This window comes from Onychostruthus taczanowskii, unplaced genomic scaffold (genome assembly GCF_017590055.1).
Source record: "Onychostruthus taczanowskii isolate IOZ18803 unplaced genomic scaffold, ASM1759005v1 scaffold45, whole genome shotgun sequence".
NCBI classification, from domain to species: Eukaryota; Metazoa; Chordata; class Aves; order Passeriformes; family Passeridae; genus Onychostruthus; species Onychostruthus taczanowskii.
Genome location: NW_024502014.1, coordinates 2,774,021 through 2,787,355, shown reverse-complemented (window position 1 = coordinate 2,787,355; position 13,335 = coordinate 2,774,021). Strand labels below are relative to the sequence as shown.

At 41.1% G+C, this 13,335-nt stretch overlaps 1 protein-coding gene across 1 annotated transcript in view; it reads right to left on the bottom strand.

Annotated features, from left to right (window-relative positions):
• PCOLCE2 (procollagen C-endopeptidase enhancer 2) overlaps positions 1-13,335 on the bottom strand; it is a 22,664-nt gene extending 9,329 nt beyond the window's left edge. The window contains exons 1-4 of the mRNA XM_041414509.1: positions 13,063-13,335; positions 12,095-12,203; positions 4,501-4,756; positions 2,821-2,945 (exon numbers count right to left, since the gene is read on the bottom strand). Of these exons, the coding sequence (XP_041270443.1) occupies positions 2,821-2,945; positions 4,501-4,756; positions 12,095-12,203; positions 13,063-13,145 (573 nt within the window). The 5' untranslated portion in view covers positions 13,146-13,335. The remainder of the gene's footprint in view (positions 1-2,820; positions 2,946-4,500; positions 4,757-12,094; positions 12,204-13,062) is intronic.

Genomic DNA, 13,335 nt, shown 5'->3' with positions numbered 1-13,335 from the left:
TTCTTTCAATAAAGGAAAATTCCTTAATCCACTTAATTGTAAAGTATTTTAATCCACATGACCTCTCCAACTAATATTTCAGCATACGACTCTAACATTCTGTAAAACATTTTCTTCTCAAATGTATGCAAGTAACTTCTCATAAAGTTGTTAGTAGGTGTTAGGTGTTACAAGGCTCTTAAAATAACTACAGCAAGTGTAAGCAACAGAAAAGGAGCTTTTAATATCATTGCATCTTTCAAGATATGCTAAAGAAAAAGCAAAGGCAAAGTTGATACGAGGCATTTCACTGACTTCATTAACAGCAGGGCCTAAATCACTGTGGTTGCCAATGCTGTGTATATTTGATGCAGAATTAAAAACATTAGAAATTGAAATGTTGATAGAAAGAAAATTAGCAAATAGTAAAACTAAACCCAAGAGAAAGTAAGTACTGAAAGGAATAGTGTCTCTATGTCAGATTTTCATAATTGTTGAGGCTTTACATGTATAAATGTGAACTAGTATCATATTGGTTTTTGCAGTACTTATGCTATTATCTCCAGTGACTTTTAGGTTTGGAATTTTCTACTTCAGGAAAAAAAAAACCCAATGTACAAGAAAACAGAAATGTAATCTACTAATCTGAAATGAAGTCCTGCAGAATGACTCTGTCAGTCGTGTGTGGCAAGGAAGGGAAACACAACCTAACTGCTGCATGGAAACAGAGGTAATATATGCATTTATGTTGCCTCTTTAGATGAAGCACAACAGTATTTAAATCATCTTCCCATAAATAGCACAAATAGAGCTTGAATGACACGACTGATTTATGCTGATTGTAGATCAACCTTTATAAAGATCTGACTCAAAGAATGATGGTATTAAATCTTCTAAGATTGTACAAAGAAAAAGTAATTTGTACTATATGGCATGTACTTTACTTGATTACTTACATAGCATAAGTTATCATGTTCTACATTCATAGTAATGATAGCCTGTTATCACCTGATGTCTTGGATATAGTTTTGCACTATTAAGATATTTAAGGAATAATTTTGTTAATTTTGTTTCCCATCAAGTATGAGTAACCTTGGGGGACGTGATTTCAGAGATGACTAACAGGCTTGTTTCAAACCCTCAGTATCATGATGAAAAAATGCACTTTAAATGGAATACCCATCTGAATAACATGCTTGTGATGAAAAAAGATCACAAGAAAGTAATGCAACTGGGAATAGAAATGCTAAATTTTTCCATAGCAGGCAAAACAGCAGGCCATAATATCTACTTCACTATTGTTCAATAAGTGCACTTTGCACTAATAAGTATTTCATAGTAGAATAGAAGCTCTTCATGATCAGGAGAAGCTCCTTCATCTTGTGTAATAAATTAAGTAATTATTGGTTTGTATTTGAAGCAACAAAACAAGAGTGCCTTGTTTTATTGATCACATGCTTATGAAAGGGAAATAGAAACAACACCACCTAAATTCTGGTAAATGGAAGACTGGGGAGCTTTTTCTGTGCACTTGAAGAGAGATACTTATTCACTAATTAATGGAAAATGGCACTGTCAAAATTCTGCCTTTTTTCCATGCAAACAACCACTGTTGCAGTACATGAATAATATATATTTGGAAACAGGTAGATGTATGGAATAAAATCATCAAAAGGCACAGGATATAATGCCCTTATTTTTATGCTGATATGGCCTTTCTCAAATCTTCTCTATGAGCTTAGGAAAAGTTCTTAGGCTTATCTAGAGACATTTGGAAAGAACCAAAGTAATCTGCAGTTTACAGATAAGGGTTTAAAAATCACTGCCTATCTATAGGATTGTTAAATGGCCTGTATCTAGCAAACAAGGAACGTACATTAAAAAGGAATACAGGAGACTAAGCTGACATACTGCTTCAGTTCAAGGGAGGAACTGTCTTGGTAAATGCAAAAGTAGGAAAGATCAGAAGAATATATTTATCTGGGGCAGCTTTTTTTATTTCAAGGATTAGTCATGAGCGGAAGATGAAGAGGAAAGTCATCTTTATATGTAAATGAATTTTAAAAGCTGAATGTGGCAAGAAAAGCAACCTACCAAACATGCTTGTCAACCAAAACATTCAATAACTGTAGACCTCCTGCTATGGTACAAAGCAGATGGTTCAGCAGCAACCAAAAAATGTGCAGCTAGGATTGAGATTTGCCCTGCAGTGTAGGGAACACACTTGTGTTTGCCATGCGTGGCACAAGAGCCCTCTCAGTCTGCTGTCACATCTCCTCGGCTCCTAATGAAGTGGTGACATATGCTCGCATGGCATCTGGCTAATTAAGCAAGCATGTTATGTGACGGAGCCTTCAAAATATGAAATAGAACAAACTGCTTTTATTAAATTCAATCAGCTCCACCTGGGTGCCTCAATAGTAAACTGCAGAAACACCAAAAATGCTCAAACATTGTTAGACTTAAATGCAGCATTGGTCATCATCACGTTTGGTGCTGAGATGATCACATGCCCTGACCTCATTTGCATGGCATTTTTTAAATTAAGAAAATAATGTTCAAACCCTCCTTGGCTTAAAAGCCTCAGCAGTAACAGATGCTTAAATGGGTTTCATTTCGGGGCGTACCCGTGCGTGGCCCTGCTGAGGAAGCACAGGAGTCACCGGGGCGATGGGGGAGCAGAAGGCAGACGGCCGGAGCGCGGCCGTGCCCGTGCTCGCTGCGCCGGCCGGGTGCCACCGCAGTGTCCCGGGCCAGCCCGGGCAGCCCCTGCTCTCAGGTGGGGCTCCCTGCGAGCGCTGGAAGCTGAGCTGTGCCAGCAGGGCCACGGCAGCGCCTTACCTGGTTCTTCGGGGCCACGATGTGCCAAGAACAGGTGACTCCCGCGGGGTAGTCCCGCTCTGGCCAGTTGGGCGTGTGGAAGGAGCCCGAGGGCTTCTCCAGCCGTCCCCCGCAGTACTGGTCCCCTGCAAAGCAGCACAGCGCGGGCCCTGAGCGCCGCTGAGGCGCGGCAGGAGGCTCGGGGGCCTCCGCCACAGCCCCACAGGCCGAGCCCTCCGCCCCAGCTGGGAGCACCTCTGGGAAAACACGGCTAATAAACGGCAGCAAAACAAAGACGGAGAAGCGTTCCTGCAAACACTGGAGGAGGGGGAGAAGCCGCAGGTACTGGAGGTACTGCAGGTACTGCATCCCTGCAGCCCACAGGCAGCCATGGTGGGGCCGACAGGCACTCCCAAAGGAACTGCAGCCTGTGGAGTGTTCTTGATGGAGAGGGGTCTTTTTCTTCCCCATCTCCTGCCCTCAGCTCCAAATTGAAAACTCCATCAGGTGTGTAATCCTTATTTACAATATTACTATGAACCTTCTCGTTAAATTAACTGTATCTGGTCACAGTTATTTAATGTATCATTCAATACAAGGTTACAACTGGAAGGCCTGATAAATTACTCATCACCTGCACTGCCTCTGCCCAACAACCCATCTGGTCGGGTATCATACCAATAGCAAAAGCCTTGAAAAAGAGTCACTAACTAGGGCAATACCACCTCCCTGTGACCTCACTGTCCATACTCTTCCCAAGTACCAGGCAATGCCTTTATATTTAGTAATACCTGATGAATTTTGCTTTGATATGTTTGTGTAAGTGTTTTTAATTCAGGGGAGAAACAGACAATCCACAATGTCCCCTGGTACAGTGTTCTACTGCTTCACAGGCCACAGAGAAAAATCACCCTCTCCTTTCCTTTGCAGCCGCTTGCTCATCTGTGTTTATATTGAAAGAGATGGACTGAGGTCCTCGGTCACTTCCTCCACACCAGTCATGACTTCAAAGCCCTCTCCTACAGTCCCTTTGACTTTCTCTTTTCCATCATGAAGAAGTTCATGCAGTGCAGTTGATCTTTGTGTATGTGATGTTCTTTTAACTCTATCATACTTGTCTCTGATTCCTTCCGATAATTTCATCATATTCAGTTCTCAGATGGGAACATCAGAAAGGCACACTTTAGTTAAGATGTACATGCATTATGGATTTATAATGGCGTGGGTTTTGCTGTTATTGTTTGGTCTTTATTTTCTTTTCTAAAAATTATTAATTTTCGGTTTATTTTTTGATACCTATTAAGCACTGAATTGATGCTCAACTACTGTTTTCATAAATTATCTACTTTAAACCTAAAATCTCATTCCAAAACAGTGAGTCCAAAACAGTGAGTTCCAAAACTTTGTGTTAGGGTGTTTTCCCCTTATATGCAACATTTATCTATACTGAATTTCATTTGCCCTTTTAATGACTAGCTATTACCACTTTACTACTAGGTACAGTTCTTCCACTACTCTTAGACTTGTCAGCTTTTCTCTTTACTACTTGATGAACTAAGATGGCTAACCAGTTACACTTAATAAATATGCTGAATAGCACAATCCTTAATATCTCTGGCACCACATCTTTTTAAGCATTAATGTGGCTCTGGATAGAGCCGAGTTATATTTGTCTTCAGCACATACATAATGGTTAATTACCTCTTTCGTGTGGTTCTGCTGCAGAAAACTTCGCAATGAATCCACTCCCAGCAGTATTAGCATCTGAAGTCATCTGCACCAACATCTTATTGCTGCTGGATACCAGGGCACCTGGCTTCACAGTGCCACAGAACCTGCCGATGCGCTGGCCATTGGCGTGGCCGCTGTATATATCCACAAAGTCATAGCGGCACAGATTGTCGCTTTCCAGGTCCAAGTACCGGAAAGAAAGAACCACCACCTTCCCCTCTGGGACCTGCAGAGAGAGGGAAGGAGGGAGACATGCATCTGGAAGTGTGACCACATATCTACCAGATCCCATTGTTTTGGAGGTGTTTTCATACCCTTCACCTCCTGTCAGATGAGCTCTTTTTGTCAACTATATTCCAGGCACAGCAGTTTTTAAAGTAACTTGGACCCATCCTTAATACAAAGCTCTGGTCATCTCTTGCCATTATCTTATTTCTGATGGAGGGTACCTGCTGGTCAGGCTCATGCAGTTAATTATAAACCAGTTCAGCTTGGTGTGCTTCTCTTATTTTCTGTTGAAAGTGTGGAATCAGCCATGCAGCTCCTTGTCACCAAGCAAGGTGAGGAGGATGAGATTAATATGAAAAAAATATGAAACAAGCAATTTAGAATTTTAAACAAATGAAATGGCCTCTCTTTCTGATTTATGTTACCAAGTTTCATAGTTTGAAAGAGTTTTTTAATTTACTGACATACATCTTACATTTATAAATAAAATTGGAAACTTTATGGCTAACACTGTACAACCCTAACATTTAGTTACTGGAGTGGATGCAGTGAAAGAATTCTATTTGGAAAGACAATATAAAATTATAAACAGAGAATTCAAAAGAACCACTAGTGGGTGTCCTCAATATAGAAGAGAGTTTTGTTTTCTGAAACATCTGAGGAAACATAGGGCAAATCTTGTTACATGTCTGCATCTGTGGACATTGCAAAAGAGACAGGAGTACACAGAAGGATGTAAATTAAGACAACATAATAGTTTACAAGGAGGAGAACATTTCCTGGGATACAGTTACAAGCTTTTATGAGAAAAATCAGCATACTGAGAAGTGAAAACTATTCTAATAAAGCACCTAATGCTGTGTAACAGAGCTGAAGAAGGAAAACAGTATTTTGAAGTATAGAGACCCTAGACAGGCAAGTGTAATAATCTGCATTCAATCCATATCATGGTAGAGTGGTTAGCTATTAAAATAATTGCAGCTGTTCTGCTTTACTGAGACACTACTATAATTTTCTGCTTTAAACATACACTTAATATATCTGCATTAAGTTCATATTTAAGCCACGTTATTTAAGAGTTCATGATTTTTTTTTCATTCCTTAACAGTGACTCATTTTAAAACACTGGTCTGAAATAAACTGAAACTAAACTGTTCCTATTTGAAATTGTCAAACTGTTTTAACATTGAGTCTCAACAGTTAAAAATTGCTTGTCAATTATAGATGGAAGTGCTATAAATGGAAGTGACTGCTTTAACCCACAGAAGATACTGATAGAGGCAGCAGCTCTGGATGTACTGAAAAATGTGCTGCAGCTGTGTTCAGGTTACTCTTTCATGTGGCTGCTTTTATGTCCAGGGCTGATACTGATCCTGCAGCAGGACAGACTTCTGCTTGAGCTGTTCTCAGCTGCCCAGGGTCCATGTGCACATTTCCTGACCAGCTCCACTGCAGTGCCTGCTGCTGGTTTCAGAGAATTTTCCTTTTAAGTTCAAAGTTCGCAAAAATGCATTCAGGGTCCCTGTGCTGATACAGATCACTGCTACTACAAAACCACAATAACTCACCTAATCTTGAATTTATTCCTTGAATCACTGCTTTCATATCTAAATCTCTTATTGCATTCACTTGTCTTCTGGTCTGAATCACTAAGGAGCATTAAGGCTTGGTCATTTTAACATAAAATGAGCTAAAATGCATTTGGTATTCCTGCCAGAAGATCTGAATAATATTTACAGTTGTACTACAAAAGTCTGTGTGACTGGACAAGTCAATTCAGAAATGCTGACAGTAAAATTAGTTAGATAAAGTCAAATTCAGGCAGTTAGATGACAGAAGCCTTTTTTCCAGAAGTATGTATGTAAAATAGCATATGCTCTTTTGGGGTGGAACAGTCATTTTCATAAGTTTGGACAACTGGTATGACAGGATGCAAATGGGGTGACCTTTAAAGGTTATTGTGTTTTAAAATAAATTATCATGCCTACAATTAAGTTTGTCCAACATATTCCACAACAGTGTCTTGCAGCTTTGGCTAAAGCTTGCCCATCTTTAAGATATTTCCCCTTTTCCTTCCCCTGTTTTTGAAAGCTGAGCAGAAGTTGCTCTAGCATATTAGATTAAACAGTTTTATCAGTGCTTATGAGTTGTTTCCCTATTTTCTCAGCCTGAATTGCTTCTTTGAATATATCTGCTCTCTCCCAGAGTTTGAAGAAGGAAGTGGAAATGTGAGAGGTGGCTGGTTCTGGGGTAAAAAAAGTCTTTGCTGTCCCTGTAGAATTGCATCAGATTCAGCTAAGTGGTTAGTGCTCAGTAGTGCTGAGGGTGCTCACTGACAGCTTTGTTCCAGGAGTGCACTGACCCAGCACTGCTCTACTCACACCAGCCCCAAGGCACTCACTCCTGCCCCTGGACATGCCACTCTCCTGCCGCCACATGGGGACAGAGGGAAACAGGACATGGGACAGAGCCCTGCTCAGGAGGGAGAGGACACTGGCAAAGCTGCCAAACCCCAAACTGAATCTAGCCATTCATTCACTCAAGTCTTACTTAGGTTTTCTGGTTCATGATATCAGTCATTCTGTGCAGTGTTCTGCTTCCTTCTCCTCTCTTCACCACTGGCTATACTGTACTATACTATACTATACATTTTGTTGCAGCTTTTAATCTCTGCTTCTGTCAGTTTAGTCTATTTGAACTTGGTCAAGACTGTTCCCCATAGAGGTACTGACTTCTGTTCATGACAGTCTGTAAAAAAATGTGTAGGAAAATCTCAGCCACGTGGTCATGAACGTTTAACTTGGAGCCTGCTGCAGGTTTTAGTTGTCAGAATAATCCTTGCTCAGGTTTAGCTGAATTTGGGGAGGTAAGTAATTTAGAGAAATGTGGCAGGCCTTTAGTTACAGTCACTACTTACTGCTATTACTGTTATTTTAAAAATAGACTCGCTTATTAAAATATTTATCATTCACAAAAATAACAAATTTGTTCCAGTATGTTAAAATCAGTTCAAATTTTGTGGTCTGAGTAGATGACAATTAGAAGTGCAGAGAATGGTGGTTCCACATTCTGGCAGCAGCTGTTCCACTTTGCAGCTACTCCCAAGAAATCTTGTGCTAAATACAGGCATCTTTGCATAACTGTACTTTTCTTTGATTTTTACCATTTCACTTCTTTAAATGTTGAGAACTAATGTGCTAAAATCTGCCAATGATTGTCCCAGGACATTTAAAATATTGTTCCATGAGAAACACGGGGGAGCAAGCAAAGGCCAGCATGACTCAGTATTGTTTACTTTGAGCCACATCTGAGCCTGATGCAGTAAGATGGGATACCTCAGAGGAAGAACTGGAAGGGATTCAGCTCTTAAAAGAAAAGGAGAAAAAAAAAAAAAAGAAAAAAAAAAGAGGGAGGAGTCAAAGGAAAAATGATGTGATGCTTCCTCTGCAGGGTGTGCCTTATTTTTGTTTTATCCATCCAGCTGGTATTTTTCAACAACAGAGGCACTTCATCGTCTGCCTTTCCTAGTCACAAAGAAGGGACACTTATTTAGGTTCAAAAAATTGTGATGCTGAACTAATGCAAAGGATGCCTTACTCCTATGGAAGGCTAAATAAATTTTTAGAGGGAGTTTTTATAGAGCATAATTCCCTAAAATAATCTGTGTAGATAACTAAGCTTTTCAAAAGGGCATGATTATTCCACATATACAACACATCTCAAAATAAGGTCTTGAGATTGTTTTTGGTTATCATTCATTGCAGATATTTCATATAATGCTAACCAAAGTTCAGATACCATTAGTGATGCTGCTTTCCTGTTGTTCTGACTGAATACAAAGCCCTCTTCATCAAAATTACATGGTATTTACTTTGAAGGGAGGAAACCCCTTAAATGCCAGATTTCACAAATATATTTTGACTAACTTTTAAACCTGTATTGGGTTGAATATATTTTGATATATGTTTAATACAAAAATGCTGATTGTATGCTTAGCAGTCCCAAGCAGAATTGAAAAATACATCAGCTACCTGCAAGCCAAATGTATTATTTGTCTCTACTGAGAATGAATGTAGAAGTTATTTGGAGTTACATCCTGGGAAGAACCATGATTTCTGCCTAGTTGCTTGTTCTCTATCTCCATCTCCAATTTTAAAAATTTGTATTAGCTTGCTCTGACAAGGGCACTGGAGTCTGCTCATCTTTTTCTTTTCTGGCAATACAACCAATGTGTAAAGACCTGTTTTCTACTGGAAGGGCAATTTTACAAAGACATAATAAAATGAACACTTAAAACATAGAAAAAATTGTTTAAAATATTCTGCTCCCTCAGGGCAGATTCTCAACTGCCCTGATAAGTAAATTTTTCAAACTTTGCTTATTGTCAGTAAACCTGCTGGAATGCAGCTCCTGAACATATAAAAACATAACCTTACATAACTCTGACAGTTTCCAGTGTTATTGTTGCACATAAAGTTGTTGGAGTTTTATGGGAACTAAGCAGTCTGCCAGAAAAACATGGGACAGCAGTCCAGATTCTCAGACTATGTGACACATTTATGTGAGGTGATGGCCAAGAAGGATTACAGAGTATTAAAAGTAAGTGTATATGACATATTTCAGATAAAGCTATATACATCACTATAGGAAAGGAAATAGCTGTACAAATGACTTAGCAAAGCCAGTGAAAAGCTGCTGGGTAGTCTGCCAAGGCTGTAATAGAACCACAAGCATGTGCTGAACACTTCTTAGAGCTCTTAGAATAGAGAAGCTGTTTTCTTTAGCCAGCTGAAAAAGTCCCAGTCCCTTGAAATAACAGAACCATAATTGAGTTAGACTCTTCCAGCTTCAGCAAACTAGTTGGAAAGATTTCAGATGACACCTGAATGCTACATTGCTTTATCTGTATTACCTGTAATGTTTTCTAAGCCTGTTTTCCTCCAAAGAATGAATTAGCTCTCATTCTGCCCTTCTTTCTGCATTTCTTGTGTAGCTGATGAGATCCTGTAGTTGAGAAAACAAGAGCTTCACGCTTCTTGTGACCCAGACACAAAGGGAATCAACGTCTCTATCAGTCTTGCACACGTGTCAGATCCTGTATTAGCAGAGTGTTTTCAGAAAGGTGTTCACAGCCCTTGGCTAAAACGGACAGGCAAATGTGTCTTAGTCACTTTCTAAGACCAGATGCTAAATGAGGAAGACTAACAGTAACTACAGAGTATTTCTTCATGGCAGTGTAACTGGCTTGCTTACTTGGGTGCTATTGCAAGCTATTCTGAGCTTCAGTAACATTTGGTGAAAGGATTTTGTTGTATAAATTCAGGCTAACCAGACCCTTGAGTGTACCACTTTGCCACAGTTTGGTAAACCATGATCTTTTTAAAGAGAGTACAGGCTTAGTCTTGCAGGTTTATTAGTCCTTGCCTTCCCTACACCCTTCTTGCACACCCAAAAGACACAGAGCATTCTACAGTTGATGCGGGAAAAGAAATCAGCTTGGCTTAATCAACATTTTTAATAAAACGGGGGTTAAATTGGCTGAGGGCACAAGCAAGCCTGGACTACTCCAGTTGTGCAGCCCATCTCTGGCTTTGGGCAAACTACAGAGGATAAGCAGGAGGCAGTCAAATGGCAGCACAGCAGAAAAGTGGGAGTCAGGGTGATCATGAAATGACAGAAGCCATCAAGTTCCTCCCCTTGTCAAGAAAGCTCAAGTGTAGACACAGCTCTGCTACAGCTTTGTAGAAATGCTTTTCACCGTGCCCAGGCTCACCTGGATGCTGGCATCTTGTTAGCAACAGCCACATAAAGTCTGCAATTAAACCACTCTGTGTGGACTTTCTAAGTACAATAATTTGTTCTCTTCTCCCTCTACCTCCCATATATGAAGGGCAGATACATGGCATGATTCAGTAATTGCTTCTTTAGTGCTGCCTCCATTTGTTAGCTTTTTAGTGGTAAAAATGTCATGCTGTTATAAGCAAAATTATTATCTCCCTGCAGATTCAATTTTGAACTTTTGAACATTTAATAATGAGTTGTACTGGTAAACTAATTTTGTGTGATTTTCCCTTTTATTTAAGGCATGTGTGTATGATTCCAAATGCAATTTGCATCTGCTCTTCAGATTGCAAGGTGGGCCATGCTGATTGCTGTCACCTCAGCCCCTCGACAGCAAGGAAGCAACTTTATGGGCACGCACCATGTTTCACATCCTCTTCTGGATGAGGTCAGACAGGGATCAAAGGTAACATCTAACTAGGCCCCAGTAACAATGCAACAGAAAGGTGCAGAAAGCAACTCTGCAGCTTCACTGGGTTCTTTCAGATAAAATGATTAAAAGCACATCACTCATTTGGTACGAGAGTTGTTTTAAACTGAACATTGTAAACAGATCAATGCCTCCTGCTTTGCGTCAGCATCTCTATAGTAGCAGGAAACAATTATCCTGTGACATCCTATTCTCCTCCAACACCTAGCCTGTGATGCAGTCTTTCAGCCGAAGTTGTCTTTAGTGATCCTGTCAACACACAGACTAACTTATTTTTTTATGCCTTCTTATTTTTTTCTGTAGGCCCAAATGTCAGAAGAGTTCTTGGTGAACCATGTCTAAAAAAGAGAGGAAATTTGGTGGGCAGTTTCAGAGGGTTTAATTTGTGCAGATGTGAGGAAGAGTAATCATTCACTCACATCCACTTCTCTGAGTCTGTGGATAAGGACATCCAGAACAGGAGTATTTAGTCCTAGTTGTTTCGTGGAATATGTTGTCCATGAATATGATATCTCTGCCCTACAGTCTCTTTTCAGCATCAAAATATCAATTGTACCACATGGTTCCATTTCACATAGTCATTTATAAATGTAACAACACTTCCCTACTGCTGTCAGCCTGCTGTATGACAGGCTCCAGATGTCCTGGCTGGCAGAACACTGCTACTTCAAGCAAACCTGCCTGAATTCTTTTGGGTTTGATTGAAACTTTTTTTATATGTCTTCTTGCCAAGAAATTTTGCTTTTCATATTCGCCACCTCAAATCTTTTCTTTGACAGAACTCACTATTGCTTTCCACAGTGACAGAAGGGGAGAGTTAATTTAAAACAATTAGGGGTGCATCAAGGAAGTCAATGAAAATTTCCTTCTGATATGAGGCAAGGCCAGTTCTGTTTCAGCCACTATTATCATATTACATCAACCCTAAAAAGCTCCAGATAGTTGAGCTACTTTGAGTTACTGAGTTCATTATTGCACATATGTTACCCTACATAAAACACTGTTTAACAACAAATAGCTGTTCATTGTCTTCAGCACTGATTTTGTGGTATTAAAAATTCTTACGGTGATTTTCCAAGTACATTTGCTGTTTGGTGGGTAGACGCCAGGAAATCCTTCACTCCCAATAAACCCTGACTCTCCAGATACAACTCCTCCACATGTAAATGTAGGCCTGAAAATAATAGAAAAAAAATTCATTTATTCTTTGTATAAGAAGCACAAACTGTCTCAACAGCTTAAATATTTAAAGCCATTGCTAACATGGAATATTTCTAATCTTTTACATAAAATCACTATTGACATAGGATATGCAATCTAACATGTGAACTTAGGTGTAGGAAAAATTAACTACTTAGGCCTTAATTTTAGGTCAGCACATCTCTCCCTCCTTTTTTACTTCCTAAGAGCAGTGGTGTGCCAATGTGATATATCATTGTAAATTGCTATTATAATTATTATATAAAGAAAATTAATTATTAAGAAGTCATTAGCAATGACTTTTTATAGTACATATAATAGTAGTTAAAATAGCACTGATATAAAAATTATTTCTCATTCCTTTCTATGCTTTGAATTCATATGTTTTAATCAAGGAAGTCTCTGGTACTTTTTTGTACCTCAATAGCACAACCCACCCCGTGCTGAGCCCTGTGGCCCAGCTGTGCTCAGTGCTCAGCTCAGGTGCTGGTGCCGGCTCCGGACACGCTGCACGGACACGCGAGAAACCCTGGCAAAGCTGTATGGAACCCCTGCTACTGCGGGGGACACGAGGGTGAGCGAACGCCCTGCCGAGCTTTAGCCACCGGGATGCCTCACCCTATTGTACTGTTATGTGAGAGAGGTTACAGCCTACCCGGCACCGGGCTGCTCTCGCGAAGTCCCGGGTTCCGTGGGAAACGCTCCTGCCTTGATGCAGTCACGGGCACTGAAACACCCGCGCACCCCACGGAGGCACGGTGGGAACGCGACTGCGGGGGACGAAGGGAGGGGAGGGGACGCGGGAGCCGCGCGGGGACAGAGGAGCGCGGTACCTGTGCGGGGGGGCGGCGGGACGCGCGGCCGCCAGCAGCAGCAGAGGCGGCAGCAGCAGCAGCGGCGGGACGGCGGGCGGCATCTCAGGGCGGCAGCGGCGACTGGGGCAGGGCTGGGGCCGCGGAGCCGCTACTCCGACCGCCGCCTGCTTCTCCTGTGGCTGCCAGGGCCGGGGGAGGAGGCAAAGGCTTCCGCGGCCCTCCGCCCCCAGGGCAGGGGCTGGGCAGGGCCGCCCTCTCTCCCCGCGCGGGGCGCGGGCGCTGCCCCGGGTG